At 42.4% G+C, this 16,363-nt stretch overlaps 1 protein-coding gene across 1 annotated transcript; it reads right to left on the bottom strand.

Annotated features, from left to right (window-relative positions):
• Nucleotides 1-1,790: 1,790 nt before the first annotated feature.
• nadkb (NAD kinase b) lies at nt 1,791-15,152 on the bottom strand. The gene is made up of 12 exons (XM_007903942.2): nt 15,138-15,152; nt 11,974-12,353; nt 10,421-10,504; nt 10,119-10,248; nt 9,367-9,475; nt 8,332-8,417; nt 7,340-7,442; nt 6,092-6,246; nt 5,108-5,207; nt 3,832-3,989; nt 3,371-3,453; nt 1,791-3,038 (listed from the first exon to the last, which is right to left on the bottom strand). The coding sequence occupies exons 1-12, from the start codon at nt 15,150-15,152 to the stop codon at nt 2,879-2,881; spliced, it is 1,563 nt and encodes a 520-aa protein (XP_007902133.2). The 3' UTR covers nt 1,791-2,878.
• Nucleotides 15,153-16,363: the final 1,211 nt, after the last annotated feature.

The raw sequence follows: 16,363 nt of genomic DNA, 5'->3' as shown, positions 1-16,363 counted from the left end.
AGATGAAAACAAAATATAAATGATTCAGAAGGTAGGAAGTTTTGCAGGAAACATGTAAAGATACAGTATTTAAGGGAGGGAAAAATAGTTATCTTCAGGGCTCACAACTAAGTGCCATAATTTGCCCTGGTAGGATGCTATAGTCGCACAAAATAAATTCTGAAAATAGTTGGCACTGCTGACAATTAGAGGGATTTGAAGCTTAACACTAAACTTTTTCTTTTCCAACATTTGAGACTGAATTAAGAAATTTATTCCTAACAATCACCCACATTACCTTATGCAGTGATGGTGATAACAGAAGTGAAACTTTCAGCTGACAAACTTTGTATAAAGTTATTCAGAAGGGATACAAATTTGTTTTTCAGCTGCATTAGCTGCCTTATTAATTTTTAAACTGCATGTGATTCTGTGTCCATCTTCTTTTCTCTACAGATTTTAAGACACTGCCCAGATGAAGTGTAATGTTTTTTTCCCAAACTAAAAAATTGAGAGACATTCTTAAGACAAAAGGAACATCTACTATAGTTGTAAAGAGAAATCATTTCTAAGTACTTTGACTTTGCTCTGCTTTCAATGTGAGTATCACCTTTACTTCACAGATCTAAATTACATTTAGTTGCTTTTGTCCAATACATAGTTCCTGTAGTTATTGTCCCTAACATGTTTTCCCTCCTGTGACAGATATATTAGGATATTTTCCGTTGGAATTGAATTTCAGGACCTCCACTGTCCCTTTCCCTCAGTCTGTTTCACCCACAAAATATACTGTCAATTCACTTTACAGTACAGTCTGTGAAGAGCTTTGAGACATCACAAAGATGTGATAAGGCGCTATATCAGATGCAACTATTATTATTAAACTTGAATGAGATGCAGAAATAATTGTTTTTCAACATCTGCTAGTTGTGCAGATATCAAGAGGTTCAGTGCTGATCATTCACAGAATCTCTTTGTGGACCACACAATTTGTAATTAACTTTTAATTAAAAAAAGAAACTATAGCACAGAAATAAATAGTTGTAGCATAGGAATTTTCTATATTCATATGCTTTTCATAACAAGATACAAAAGCATTTTATTCCTGTTATGTGTCTTTCTTGGAGAAAGATTTGCCAGCATGCCAGTAGTTTCTCTGGTAGTGACTATCTCAGCCTGCTCTCAAATGGTTTTTGAGTATTTGTACATCATATAGTATAGCTACCAGCCAGTGCTATTTTATGTATATTGCAGCAGAGAGAATTGCTTGCTTGTTTAAACCCAGTTATATCCATATTTGGATTGATATAATTTAAAACCTTGACTTTGATTACTGGAACATTATTTAAACAATAACTGTTTGGCTATTTGGAAAAGTAACTGTATCCTTTTAATGCAATAAATTAAAAAAAAGATTCTTTTAGTCCAATTTTGAAACACACTTGAGAACAAGACATATTTTCTCAATCAATGTCAGGATATCGCCGAAGTGTTTCACACAAATCACTGGGAGCCCAAGCTTGGGAAGGTGGTCAAAGAGACGCGATAGGTTTTGAAGGTGGAAATGGAGGAGACATAGTATCCAGGATGCAGTTTCAGAGTAGAGGCTGAATGGCTTGAAAGCTCACCCAATTAATGGCACTGAGCAGGTGGGGTTATAGGAGACTACTTGGGGCAAGGCCATAGAGACATGTGAAAGGGTGAGGATCTTGAATTTGATCCACTAGGGGACGAGGAGGAATGGTACCAGTGGTGCACAGAGCCTGGTGCAGAAGGAAGCTACAGCGACAACACCATCAGAAGGAATGGTCAAAGCTTAAATTAGGTTTATTGAAAATGTTTTCAGGTTAGTAAACCTGATGTGCAAATGAAAGAGTGACTTATTACAGTGGTTGTTACGTATAATTAAGCATTGAGCAAAAGAGAATATGCAGAATCTTTACATTTGTAATGTACATTTTTTAAAACTGTTTACAGCTTTCTTTTTCCCACTACTGTAGCCCTCGTTCACATTGCTGTTCAATGTGTTCATGAGGGAGAGGTGGAGTTAGAAAATGGGACACTTTCCCACTTTGGACACCCAGTAGCAAGATGCAATAAAATGTTCCTTACCTTGCAGCAACAAAACCTCTGCAACTGGATTGAGGCAATTTATGTAAGGCCACTAAGCCAAGGTAAGTCAAGACTTTCATCTCAGAAATGAGAGATGAATTCACTATACTATACAAAGGATGAAGATCTCATTTAAAAGTTCAGCAGCATAGAATAAGTACTCATCACTTAACATTGAACTACATATTAGATAGAAACGATCAACAATAGATCCTACCGATTCCTAAGTTTATATAAATCCAAAATTCATGTGATACAATTGTGTCTGATAATACAAAGCATACCTCAAATCTCATTCTTTCAAATATTTTCACAAGAGAAGCATTTTCACACTATTTTGACGAGGTCAACCTAATACTGCAACTGAACTTTAGTAACCTGAACAGATACCATATTGTAGCTAATATTAAAAATATTGTCTTAACAAATATTTTGTTCCAAGATGGATGCACTCTATTGTACAAAATTATATTTTTATAACAGACCATTTACATTAGATATAATTAACAAACATCTCAAGTCTGTACTAAAATAGTTGGTGCATCCTCATTACTTGCTTACTTTCAAATCGAATCCAAATAAATGCTTCTGGATTATTCATGCAAAAAAAGTCTCTGATGGAATGTTAATTAGGTAGCACACGTTAAAACTAATGGACAACCCACTAGTCAGTGAGACTGAAAGTCCAGAAAATACTTTGAAGAACACCTGTTAATTCTGTGTGCAAGTCCTCAAGGAGTCATCTCTCTTGCACAGCAATGGAGGAAGAAAGATACATCCAAATAAATTAACACTCAGTGTCTGAAGAGTCTGTAATTTCTTCAAGGCGACTCTGTTTTTTACGCACATTCCAGTGCAGACACTCTGCAAGACCTTCGAACCAGTCATAGACAAGATCATAGCAGCAAATGGATGGCACTGGGTAGCATGAAGTTGTTACTGTAATACTGGGGGGAAAAAATAATTAAAATGAATTAAAATGGCTCCTGCTCCAATAATTAATAAGCAGTTTCAAATGAAATAATTGGAATCCAATTGCATAGCACACATTACAAAACAGCTACAAAGGGCAAATATCAGTGGAAACATTAATGGCATTCTTCCAGCACCGCATAACATGTAAAAAGTACTTTATTTTTCATGCTTAAAAAGCTTTAATGGACTGATTTTGCTACTTTAAATTTAAAGAAAAGCTTGGAAAATATATTTTGGTTACACATTAAGCTAACTGGTTACAAAGCGCAGAGGTGGCTGCATTAATTAAGAGTTGTATGCTTACCTGTCACTATGTTTAATCTCCTGTCTGCTCCTGCCATCAAATGACACCCAAGCTGTGTTTCTGGCATCAGGTGACAACATTATCTTCAAAAGAGAAGCACAGTAACAGCTTTAAGTTTTGTAGCTTACCTTACGTGGCCAAACACTTTCTATGCTTCCTGAGCATCTTGTATGTAAATCAGAGTGTTGGAGCACACAAACCCTTTGTCTGGTTTGTGCACACACACTCTCCCTGAGGAGACACATCCTCTACATTCAGTATAGGAGCAGCAGGGGCCAATTCAATGATCCTGCCAGAGTCTGGACAGTCTTCAGCATTCAAGTTTTAAAAAATTGTTCTTTAAGAGGAGTTGGTAGCCAAGTGCAAATGGAAAGTCTAATCCACATTTGGTATACCCAAGGCTGAATAATACACGTTTACTGGCATTCTCCCATTCTTGGCATTACAAGACAATATCTCACCTTTAGCTCCATTCCTGCTGGTACCACAATGGGTCGGAACGATAGTGAGTGAGGACAAATGGGGGTGATCATGATGGCGGGGACATTTGGATGCATCATAGAAGCTCCAGCTGCTGCAGCATAAGCTGTACTTCCAGTTGGTGTCGACACTATGACACCTAGGAAACCAAGTAAGCAGTCCACTTAGAAAACAATATAGATTGTACATTTCAATTCAGAATTTGGACCAACGTAAAGATACAGCCACATTGTACATTGAATTAATGGAATTAGATAACTAACCTGTAAAGTTGTTCATTTTTATGATTATTTTCACCATTTTATAGCAATTACTTTGGGTAGGATGACACACCTGCTCCCTTCACTGTGGAGGCTCCACCATGGACTATAGGAACCCAGATTGTACTCCTAAACCTGGTGGGAATTTGGACTTAAAGTTCGAACTATTCAGGCTGAAGAACTGGTGACATGAGAAATGATTCACCAATGGTGGTGGGCCTCTGAGAAGAGAGTCAAGGTACTTTAAGACAAATGTAATACATTTTATGCAATTGTACTCGCTACTAGACAATGCAATATAATTTCTCCAAACCTAGGACCAAGCACTCTTAACATTACTGAGCATACATGTGCGGTCCATATCGGATGGTCACTCCTGTTGTGCATTGTCCTGGTCAACTGAGAGGTAAGGGCAGGCTTTCAAAATGTGGCCAAAATTCACCCAGTCATACTTTATAAGATTATTGTATATTGTATTGCAAGCTCGTAACTGGTTTTCCCCAGCCTAAGGTGATGTAGTCTTGGGACATCAGTGCCTTGGGATGTGCTCCCGACGTGAAAGGCGCTATACAAATGTAATCTTCTTGTAGTCAAAATCATTTTTATTAAAAAAAGGAAATGTAACTGGAATCCCCTCCCACTCAAGCTCCAGGAGAAGTTTCCATCCCTCGTCTGCCTGAGACAATTTAATGCTCAACAGTGAGCCAGCCATTCCTACCCCTATAGCATGGACAATTACATTTACCACTTTACTCCAGAACCCGTTACTGTAAGAACAAAAACCTGCAAACTGGAACTGAGTAAAGAAACTCCACAGGTATCTAAACCACATTATCAATCAGAGAAGAATGCTTGTTGAGTTACTGGGTACAAAAATGACATTCCATTCTTCAACACTGTCAATAAGTAACCCGATGAGCACAACCCATTACACACCAAAAATAATCAAGTAGGTATGCTAATATGTTTTAAAAAGTTTCACTGTATTTCATCTTACCATCTCCCTGAACAGATGTGATGTGTCTCCCATTTAAATATAAATCCACATTAGAGAGGTACGACGATGGGCCTCGATCAACAACCACTTCATTCAACACCTGCAACGTCATTAATGGATTATTATTCATAGCACATTATTGCATGACTCAAATCAGATGTATATAAAATAATAATAATATAAAATATACACTCGCCCCTTAAACTTGTAATTCCAAAGCCCTTCTCACAGCAAAATCTAAAAAGACTTGTCCCGTCCCTTCTCCAAGTTCCATTCCATAGCTGAGACTGCAGACAGGCAAGCAACTTGTCCCCACGTCTCTCCCAGGCCACACAGATCCAGTAGCCAGATACCCAGGTCACAGCACAGCAGCTTTTAATTCCCAATCTTGACAAAAATTGCAAGCTTCAGCAAGCTCTTACTAGGCCTTTCAATGGGAGCTCTACACAGCATCATTGTCCATGTTGGGGGGGAAGGGGCAAAGAAAGTTGCCTGACAAATTCAACCCTAACAAACAAAAGGGCACATCCTAGTAACTGGGTTATTTATATATGGTAATTGCACAGCTTGCCTCACCTACTGGATTAAAAAAGTAAAAACAAGTCTGGGAATTATGGAGGTGAAATGCAGTTACTGACAGTATTTAACCTTCAAAAACCTCACTTGATGTATTTTTGGTTGTCTCTTACAGTTTTAAACATTTGTTCTCTCACCTTTCTCACTAAGGGCTGAGTGAATCTGCTTTGTAATGTCTGCAGTACATTAATGTGAATTGGTGAGCACTGAAGCTCATTCTTCAGTTAAGAACAGACTGAGCTTCAGTTTTTGCCAATGCACATTAACACCACACAACTAGAATTACAGGTTTCAAAAAATAGACTTGCAAACTAGTGCAAAGTTAACAGATGCATCTGGTTTCCCATATCTTAACAGTAAAATTGAATGGTATTTTGCAGAAAGCTCCACAGGGGCATTTATACATACATGAACTTGCAGGATGGTCTTTCCAGACTCACTGTCAATATGTTTCTTTGGAATTAGCCCATTCTCCACTTGATATAGCTTTTCTGACTCCGCTAGTTTTATGTCCTTGACCACTTTCACTTTTAAACGACTCCTGAGAATGATTGCAGCATCTCCTAATGAAACAAAATTCCAAATGTTGCTTGTATTATAGAAATCTAGTGAATATTCATGCATCTTTTTGGTGCGTGGCACAGAAAGTACCACCCAGAATGTGTCATGCAGGAATATTACAATGAAGGAAAGGCTGTTCTGTTTAGCTAGGTGCATAACATTGTACTGCATCAGAAGTTTTGAGTATTCTAGGCTCAGCAATTAGCTGCAGCTTTCAGTTATTTAGATTTTCAAGAAATCTGATCACTTCCAGCAGTTGGAGACTGGAAACTTTATTGGCACAGTTCAGGACAAGATGGACTAGTTAGTAGGATTCAAGGCACAGTCACTTAACTGGGACACTTTTTTTTCAAAAGGAAATTTATTTTTAAAATCATTGGACATCAAGTGTTGACACTTGTTGATCATGGAGCCATGAGTAGTTCCAATCTGGTTCCTCTGCTCAGTAAACATTCATACTTGCTGCAGTATCCCTGGTTAGTAATCCAGAGGTAATCCCTGGATGATTCTCCTCCTCAGTTCAGAAGAAGCAATAGCTTAGTGCAACTCCAACTGAGATGAGCTCATGGAACCTGGGGCTTTCCTCAACTCTACAGCTCACAGACACACCATGTAGCAATGCCTTACTCAAGTGGAGAGTGGGAGGATTCTGTGCCATCTCCTTTTTAGAATGCTGAGGATTACGTGACACTTTAGTACAATACACTTTTCCTTTAATCAGTCTGAATTGGTTTACTCATCAACATTAGTTGCAGACGTCAAAACAGTTTGTTCAATTCAGACCATTACAATTAGTTTAGATATCGGTGTTCCACATCTCGACAGCCTTTTAGTGAATTTCCTAACTCCCCAGCAACTGTCAACACATTTACCCACTGATTTATCCCATGTTGCACTCCCACACAATGCTGTTACTCGGTGAAATTATGCTTCAATGGGCTGAAATTCAAAGTAGGCAAAATTGAAAGCATATTAGAATAAAAAAGCCTGAGTCACAAGTCTTGTAGCTCGCGCTGCCAAATATGGATCATATTGAACTCAGTGCTTAGGGTCGACAGGATCTCAAATAAAGTGAAAAAAATGTTCCATTCTTACCCTCAATCACGTTGGTCACTTCTGTTCTGTAGGACTCAAACTTGAAAGGGGTGAGAAACCCAAGCGAGCCGAGATGGAATGCCATGACTGGAGGGACACTGGTCTGTAAAAGCATATGCCAATCAGCCAATTTTTCACAGACAATTCATACAACTGAAGGAAAATGCCACTACAATAGACTTAAATACAGAGTCTCTGTGCACCCCTAGTCTTCTCCATGCTTTTATGGGTTGCACAACATTACATTCTCTTTGCACACATGAAAGATAAGTGGACAGAAGGTTAATACTGGCACAATACGTTATTCTGTGTTTTTTGTCAGACTATTCTTTGCATGTCAGTATTTGTTCTGTATGCGTGTCTAAGGTTATTTGCTACGTTTATGAGTATCTGTCAATCAAACTTTGTGAACAAATAAGGTTGTTCTGGGTCTTCATTTATACCTTGATCACCTGCAAACTACTTTTAAATTCCTCACTGTTGTCCCCCACCCACCAGCTCCAACATCCACAGGCTCCATCCAGTACATCCAAAATTGACGCCTACTCTCTTACTATGCAAAACTTTGCATACCCAATCTCGCCAGGCTTCCAGCAGATGAACTTGAAGATCTTCACCTTTCATGCCCTCACTCATCCCTACCTGTGACTTTCTCTTGCCTAATTCTTCTGATCACCCCTCTGCTAAGCGAACTAGCGCACATCCTCTGTCCCAGCATCAGTGGACAAACCTTCAGTCACTATGCCTCCACTCTCGAGAACTCCCTTTCTCGCTTCCTCCATCTAACCCTCTTCTTTCTCCCCCTCCTCCACTTTCTTCAAAAGCCATCTGAAATATCTACTGCGTTGACTATATTTACAGAACCCTCTCTCCTCATTACCAATATCTCGCTGGTTCATTGTAGGCTAATGAAACGACACTTATAACGTTCTTCTGTCTTAATTTATCAAAACTGTAAAGTAATGATACACATCACTTGAAGTTTACAATACCTGGAAGAGTGAAGAAGCATATAGCAGAGTTCCATCACCACCTAGACAAATGATCAGATCTATGTAGCCAGATAGATCATCATAACCTGTTATTTAAAAAACAAAGTATGTAAACATGTCAGATAAAGGAAATTCACTCACTACCGTTTTCAAAACAAGCCAAATCAAATCAGCAAATACTGTATCAGTAAGCCATGTTTAGCTATGTAGGTTTGGACACATTGTATCTGTGCACAAGATACATTGCATGAAGTATTTCCATTACACAAAGTAGATACACAGTACTGATAAACATTGCAGCTCAAATTATTTGTAATTTCAACTGAACACAAAGCAAGTCTCAGTTTAAACTAAATCGTTCATTCAATTCAATTGTGCAACAAACATTATGTAACTTACACACAATTTACACGGCTTGGAAGAAGCTGCACTGAATACAATATCACACAAACACAATGGTGTAAACACATATATAGCAGGCGAGCCATGCGTCCTGCAGTGAGCAAGCCAAGGCACTGCATTGCAGATGCTCTTCTTGCTGATGCAACAACAACTTGGATTTATATAGCGCCCTCCACGCCGGATGGCGTCTCAGAGCGCTTCACAGTAACGGATCCCAGGGTCGAGCCAGGGGGAGGGGGAGGAAGGTGACCAAAGGCGCAGTTGAAAAGGTCTTCAGCCGAGACCTGAAAATAGGAAGAGAGGGGGGGCGAGGGCGAGGCGAAGGGAGTGAGGAAGGGAGTTCCAGAGCCTTGGGGCGTAGTTGCTGAAGGCACAGCCGCCAAGGGTGGAGCGGAGGACTCTGGGGACAAGGAGCAGGCCAGACCCAGTGGAACGAAGGCAATGGGCACTGTTGTGAGGAGAGAGGTCAGAGAGGTAGGGGCGTGCAGAGGAGTGGAGGGATTTGAAGACAAGGGTGAGGATCTTGAAGTCGATCCTCTCTGGGACAGGCAGCCAGTGCAGTCTGGCAAGGACTGGGGTGATCGGGGAGCCGAGTTTGGCGCGGGTAAGAATGCGGCATAGTTTTGTACTCACCTTCCTTAAAGGGGCTTAGCTTTTGTCTGATGACTTCAAACGTCTTATCTTTAGCTAGCAAGGCATCCTCCACCACCTTCTTCTCGACAAACACAACCAAGTCCTTCTCCTGGGGAAGGGGAGAGGGGAAGAAATTCCCAAAGACTAGGATCAAACAATTTTATATGGAAAGGCAAAGCAAAATTATTTTTGATTATACAGTGCATCATTTAATCAAAATGGAGCAGTCACCTAGAAATTTCAATCGGTATGCACAAATGAAACAAATCCAGGACATTCTCATCAGACTCCGTGGTCAAACACACTCAGAGCTGCAGTTAAAGTTATCACATAGGCATCATTTCCTTCAAGCCAAGAGAACACAAAAGGAGCCCTCCAAAAATAACCATTAGACTGTGATGCCACAGAGTATCCATTACCAAGTATGACATGATTGAGAGTACTACAGATACATTAAAAAAAATTAAATCTACTCATTGGTGCTGATGATGACATAATAAAGATGCGCTTATAGACTAATACACAATGGAAAAAATGTGTTGTATGGAAACAGAACATAAACTACATGCCTCACACAGATACACAGCAGGCAAACTTTGCAAAACACAACAGGCAATTTTCCTCGTCATAGTCAAGATCTCTCTTCTTTGCAATACTGCTCACAGTATAAAGGACAGAAACAACCAACAAATGCTGACGGTCACTAGCCAACTCTACTCCAGGAAAACACAGCAGTAAGTGTCTTCTCTCACCTCAATAAGGAAGCGACATAGCTCTTTGAATGGCTCCAGAAGGGTCTCATCTCGGACCTTTTTGATGACCAGTACATTTGTTGGTGGCTTGTCCCAAGTCAGTCTTTGACTTGTTGGATCCTGGATGTGCCTGAACACAATTATAAACAATAAGGGTATTAAACAATTTAGTCTTCCACAGGACCTTTGACAATCTATTCTTTAACAAGCTCTTAAGAAAAATTTCATACCAGATAAATTTTTTAATTACATTTGATTTCAGTTCTGTTTCACTCAATTCAAAGGAGATGCCTTTTACTTACATAATTGAGGTAGAAGTATGTAAAATGGAGGCTTTAGGTCCAAAGTGTGTATCAGGAGACGGACCATGAAGGAAGTGAGCATGCCTAAAAGGAAAATAAAGAGATTATTTTGTTGCCTTTCTGGAGTCTCACTTTCTATCTTTTTGATTTTTACTATTTAACAATTCACATATGGACCTACAAATAGACAGGCTGGCAAAGCACAAAACAAGGCTGAGGATCAAGCACTCCATCTTCCATGATATCTTTGAATAAGAACACATATTATAGTATGTACATTATAGTACTTAACCATAAAGAAAGCTTTATTTGACCAACAATTCACCAGATAAGTTGGTCATTCACCAAACACGTAGGACCTTGCTGGTGGAAATAGCTGTTGTGTGTGCCTAAAAATACAGTTGCTAAACTGGTCAATAATTATATATGACCATAACATTACTCCCAAATGAGATTGTCTCATAACTGTAAAGTACCACATAGTGCATTTACTCACAAGTGGAAAGTCTATTCAAAATGTTACCCACCAATGTCATCAGTTTTGATTTTTTTGATCAGCTGGGTTTCTGACACATGCGGAAACCCATCACCATGCTTAAAAATATCCAAACCAAGCTGAGCATCCCACTACACAGACATATTGCTGGAATAGAATGCACATTCTCTCCCTGGAGGGACGCATCCTGCTTAACTAATTCCGGAAAGTATTAGGCACAGGTTTGCAAGAGCCAATGCTTGGGGACCTGGGGGTATGCATTGGGGTATTGCTGAAGTCTAACCAGCTAAAACTGCATTGCTAGTTATTGATATTGCTGTCTGGCAAGTTTTCCTGCTGCTTGTCCAGCTATGACCACCCTATCTGTTAGGGCTTTGGCTGCAGGATTAACATGAGATGAATGGGATGACTCCCCGCCCTAGTGACTGGTCTGCCCTTCCAGGTTCTGCCTATGAGCCAGGCTCGCTGTGTTGTACGGACCCGCCTGACTCAGGAAACCAGACTCTCGAGACCACCAGAGTGCTGGCTCGATTCCGACACTGCACTGCTAGGTACGTCACCTTGGAGCCAGTTCAGCTCCAAGGAGACCGTGCTTCGTTCCCGCTCACCTGGTGGTGCTCAAAACTGACACTAGATGCCACTGCCCAACGCACCATTAATAACAAGAATCCTTGCATGTGATGTAACGCCTTATCACATCTTCGAGACGTCTCAAAGCGCTTCACAGAATACACCGTCAAGTGAATTGACTATATTTGCGGGCAGCCAATTGCGCACAGCGGTGTCCCACGGACAGTCGTGGATTGAGGGACCAAATTACTATTTATAACAATACGAGTCGATGGAGGAACTGAAACAAGCGGTCAAGAGATGCAGTGCGGCTCGGCATTCCCTCCACGTCACACCCAACACGGCGACAGATCGTGATGCGCCATGAAAACGATGGCGCATAACCGATCCTCTGGACGGCTGAATACGGTGAAACAACTTATACCGATTCCGTCTCATGCCATTCCCCGGTGAAGCCGCGTCCACGCGCGGACCGTCCGTCCCGTACCTATGTCCGGCTTTTCGGTGACCCTTGCATTTCCGGGGTGACTTTTCTGACGGCTCCCGCTTCTTGGGCGACGCGCTGTCCCGCTTCCGGGACGCGGAGCCCTTTCGCGGAGACAGAGACTCCCGTCTTCTGAACGAACGCCCGAAGCGCTCGGTCTGACAGGCCTCCGAATGCTGCTGCTCGCACACCTCGGGCCCGGCGTCCTCTTCCCCCGCGGTTCCCCGCCCGGTAAGGCGGGTTTCTCCTCGTGCGTGGGCTTTAGTTTCGCGGCCTCCCCCTCCGAGCTGGGATCCCCCTGTGACGGCGGCGGCGGCTCGGCCTCTCCGTTCTGGGCCTCCGGTTGGATCTTCTCCATCGCTCGGCGAGAGGCCGAGCAGCGGCTTAAACCGAGTTCGGAAGGTGAAGGCGGGGCCGAAAGCAACCGCGGCGCCTCGGCTCACGCGCAGCGGCGGCCACACAGCACACGGGCGGCGGCGGCGGCGGCAGTTTCACGGCCGCGTCTCTAACTCTTTCCACCCGACATCGCCGGCCCTGGTCGGAGCAGCGACCGCACAATATGCCGCACGCCCATTGGCCGCTGCCTGAGTAAACCGTCTGCTGATTGGCTGCCGCGCTCTCCTCGCGGATTGGCCACTATCAGGCTCCTTGTGATTGGCGGACGGGTGCGGAGGCTTTGCTGTGATTGGCTGCCGCTGGATTGGCTCCGCCCCTCTGACTCTCTCGGCACCACTGATGGTCAGTGCTACACTGTCTGACAGAGTCAATGGGGGGGGGAGAGGTCACAGCATTATACAGCACCAAAGGAGGCCATTCGGCCAATCATGTCTGTGACAGCTCTTTGAAGGGATCTCCCCGAATCAATCCCACTCCCTCCCTCCCTCGCTCCCCGAATCAATCCCACTCCCTCACTCGCTCCCCGAATCAATCCCACTCCCTCACTCGCTCCCCGAATCAATCCCACTCCCTCCCTCGCTCCCCGAATCAATCCCACTCCCTCCCTCACTCGCTCCCCGATCAATCCCACTCCCTCCCTCACTCGCTCCCCGAATCAATCCCACTCCCTCGCTCACTCGCTCCCCGAATCAATCCCACTCCCTCGCTCACTCGCTCCCCGAATCAATCCCACTCCCTCCCTCGCTCCCCGAATCAATCCCACTCCCTCCCTCGCTCCCCGAATCAATCCCACTCCCTCCCTCGCTCCCCGAATCAATCCCGCTCCCTCGCTCGCTCGCTCTCCATACCTCTGCAAACTTGTCCTCCCCAAACAATTACAACAATAATAATCCTTGCATTTGATAGAGCGCCTTATTGTGTCTCCGAGATGTCTCGCAAAGCGCTTCACAGGATACGCCGCAATCACTGCTTTGCACCCGAAGCACCTCCACACTTTTCTTCTTTCCCCCCCGTATATGAAAGGTGCCATTGACATAACTCAACAGTCGAGGCTGGCGACCCAGCACAGAGTGCTACATTGTCAGGTGCCTTTGGTTAAACCAAGGTCGCTTCTACCCGTTCAGATGAACGGTGCTGCACAAATTGCCCGCTGGATTTGCACACCAATAAATAGCCTTGACGAAAATTGCTCGTGACGTGTCAGCCTGGCTCATTTGGTAGTGCCCTTCCCTGTCAAGTCAGAAGGTTATGGAGTTACACCATGTCACCACCTTGAGCGAATTTACATCAACAACAAAATTGCATTTGTAAAGCGCCTTTCATGTCGGGAGGACATCCCAAGGCGCTGGACAGATAGTGTTTCGGACCCGAGCTTGGGGGTCGGGATTGGGAAGGGCACAGGGCAGCGGGGTGAGGAAAGGAGGGTCATCGAAAGCACGGTCGAAGAGGAGGGTCTTGATATGGTTCTGGAAGGAGGCAAGGGAGGGGGACTGCGGGATGGAGTACTAGAGGATAGGGGCAGTGTGGCAGAAGGCCCGCTCGATGGTGGGGCAGGCAAGGCAAGGGACATCTAGACTCAAATGTAGTGCTGGGGTAATGTCACATTGTCAGAGGTATTAATCTGAGGGCCTGCCTGGAAGTGCGGGTGGATATTAAAGATCCCATGGAACTATTTGAAGAGAAGGGAGTTTCTCGCAGAGCCTGGTCAACAATCACATTGAGATTGAAGTGCACTGAGACATCTCAGTGACATGATGATGCGCTATATCACATGCAAAGATCATTATTATATTTGTAGGCAGTTGTGGTTATGTGTGAATTAGCTGAGCTCAACTACACAGAATTGGGTGCCACTATTGGCTTTGGCGCTCTAGGTTAGGGAGAGGGAAATCAGATTTATAGAATGTACAGAATATACCCCTTACAACAAGCACCAAAGATGAAATTGTCTTGGTGCTTGGGCATGAGATGAATTAAAACATAAATACCGAGCAAGGAATATCTGAATGCACCACTGTTTGAATTATGTAGTATAAGTATCTAGCACTTTTTAAAAAAAAAAGGCATTTCTTTATTAACTGAAAACATTTGAACAAGAGAATGGAAAACATGGCCACATATCCCTTAGCTGTTTGGGTTCACACATTGTTTTAATCAATACACTGTGTGGAATAATACAGTGAAACTAAGACAACTGCAAACATCGCAGATTAGTAAATCTTTTTTGTGTATCTAACAGTAGATGGCAACGATGATATAAATTCCAAGGTTATTCCGACAACAGTAATTTCTTTAGCAGAAAAGTAAAACATAAGCTAGCACACAAACTACTGTGTTGATGTTTCCAATGTTAACATCATCTGGGCAGTATGTGTCTCCCTATTACTCCAGAAAACAGCCTGAGCTGCTACAAGCAGCGTGTATCTATCCTACAATACATTGCCAGACAACACATACAACACAATGCTTATTAATTAGTGCAACACTAAATACATTAAGCTAAGAGAGTAGTAAAAACCATAATGATTTGTGAAAAATAAACACAATACTGTACTATTTTCTATTTCCACAGGGTTTCTCAAAGCATCATTAAATACTCATCAGTACTGTTTATTTGTTGGCCCCTGGCAATCCAGTTAAAAGACACCTTGGAGAATTTTGCAGGAACAGCCAGGATCATGAAGCTGCCTTGTTCCTTACTGAGGAAACTCTTATTCCACAGCATCTAGAATGTCAAACGTGCTGCTCTGTCTGCTGCTGTGTGGATTTACCTCAGTAGTTTTCATTGTAATAATACTTCTTTTAATTTATAATTGTGCTTTGACAGCATCCAATGCATTGCATCACAAACATAAGGAGCTATCTTACAATACTTTCTTATAAACCAGAATACAGCAACAAAAATAACTTGCATTTATATAGTGCTTTTCAAGCGGGTAACATCTCAGATTGCTTAGCCCACTTAAATCAAGTTTTAAAATCCCAGTTCAATTCATGCTAACTCACTATCAAACTTGCAACTGACAAATCCTTACAAAAAAAACTTTATAGAAAGGCTTCTGGAGTTTTTTTTAATGCATAGCAATGTACCAACATAAAATGCTATACATAGACTTAGGCGCTCCTTTTAAATGCACAGCATTCTGCCATTTTCAAACCCAACAGGCTGACTCCTGCAGCTCAGTTAAACTAAAGTGATTCTCTGCTACACTGGCTCCTGGAGCCGAGTTTACTAACAGTGAAACCCAAATAAGATCATTGCCATTGTGCTACCTCATCCTCATCATCAGGACACTGAGATGGTCCAAGTCACAGATTATTCAAATGCTTGTTTGTGATCAGCCAATGATTGTATGTGTCTAGGTATGTGAGGAAGTATTCCATCACAAACTATCTCTTAGGCTGTAGGTCACAGTGAAGTCAAGCAGCCATCTCAGTTTTTTCTCACATTAAGGTGTAATGATTTCTAGCAGACAAGTCAGCTTCTCTTCTGTGACAGACAATTCCAAGTGCCAGGTGCGGCTAACAGCTAAAAGCAATGGATGCAAACATTCCAAAGTAACCGTGCCTTAGTGACAATAAAGGCAAAAGGCTTTGAAATCATTCAGACAGAAAAAAAGGGATAGAGAATAAAGGCAGTTAATACTTTGGCATTTATCCCTTCAAAAATAACTGGGTAAGTGTCCAGTGCAGGATACAGGGATAGATGAAGGGTTCAGAGAGTATCTATGCTTACCTTTCTTCCAGGAGATGCAATGGGTGAGTTGGAGCCAAAGATAAGGGATGTTTTATACAGTCTATCGAAGGAACAGTTTGGAATGACTGAAAGGCCTTTTCTTATTCAATAGCTGTCCTTGGTTCTTATATCTCACAAAACTGTGTTACACTTGGAACTGAAATATTTTGCTCTCGGGCATGTGTGGATCCTCACATGAGGGCGACTGTGTAAATGCCTCTGCGTCTGGGGCGCAGTGCGGGTACACTGATTGACATGTAT

The sequence above is a fragment of the Callorhinchus milii genome, unplaced genomic scaffold, assembly GCF_018977255.1.
Source record: "Callorhinchus milii isolate IMCB2004 unplaced genomic scaffold, IMCB_Cmil_1.0 Scaffold11, whole genome shotgun sequence".
NCBI classification, from domain to species: Eukaryota; Metazoa; Chordata; class Chondrichthyes; order Chimaeriformes; family Callorhinchidae; genus Callorhinchus; species Callorhinchus milii.
The sequence above is the reverse complement of the archived record's forward strand: the minus strand, read 5'-3'. Positions and strand labels throughout refer to the sequence as shown.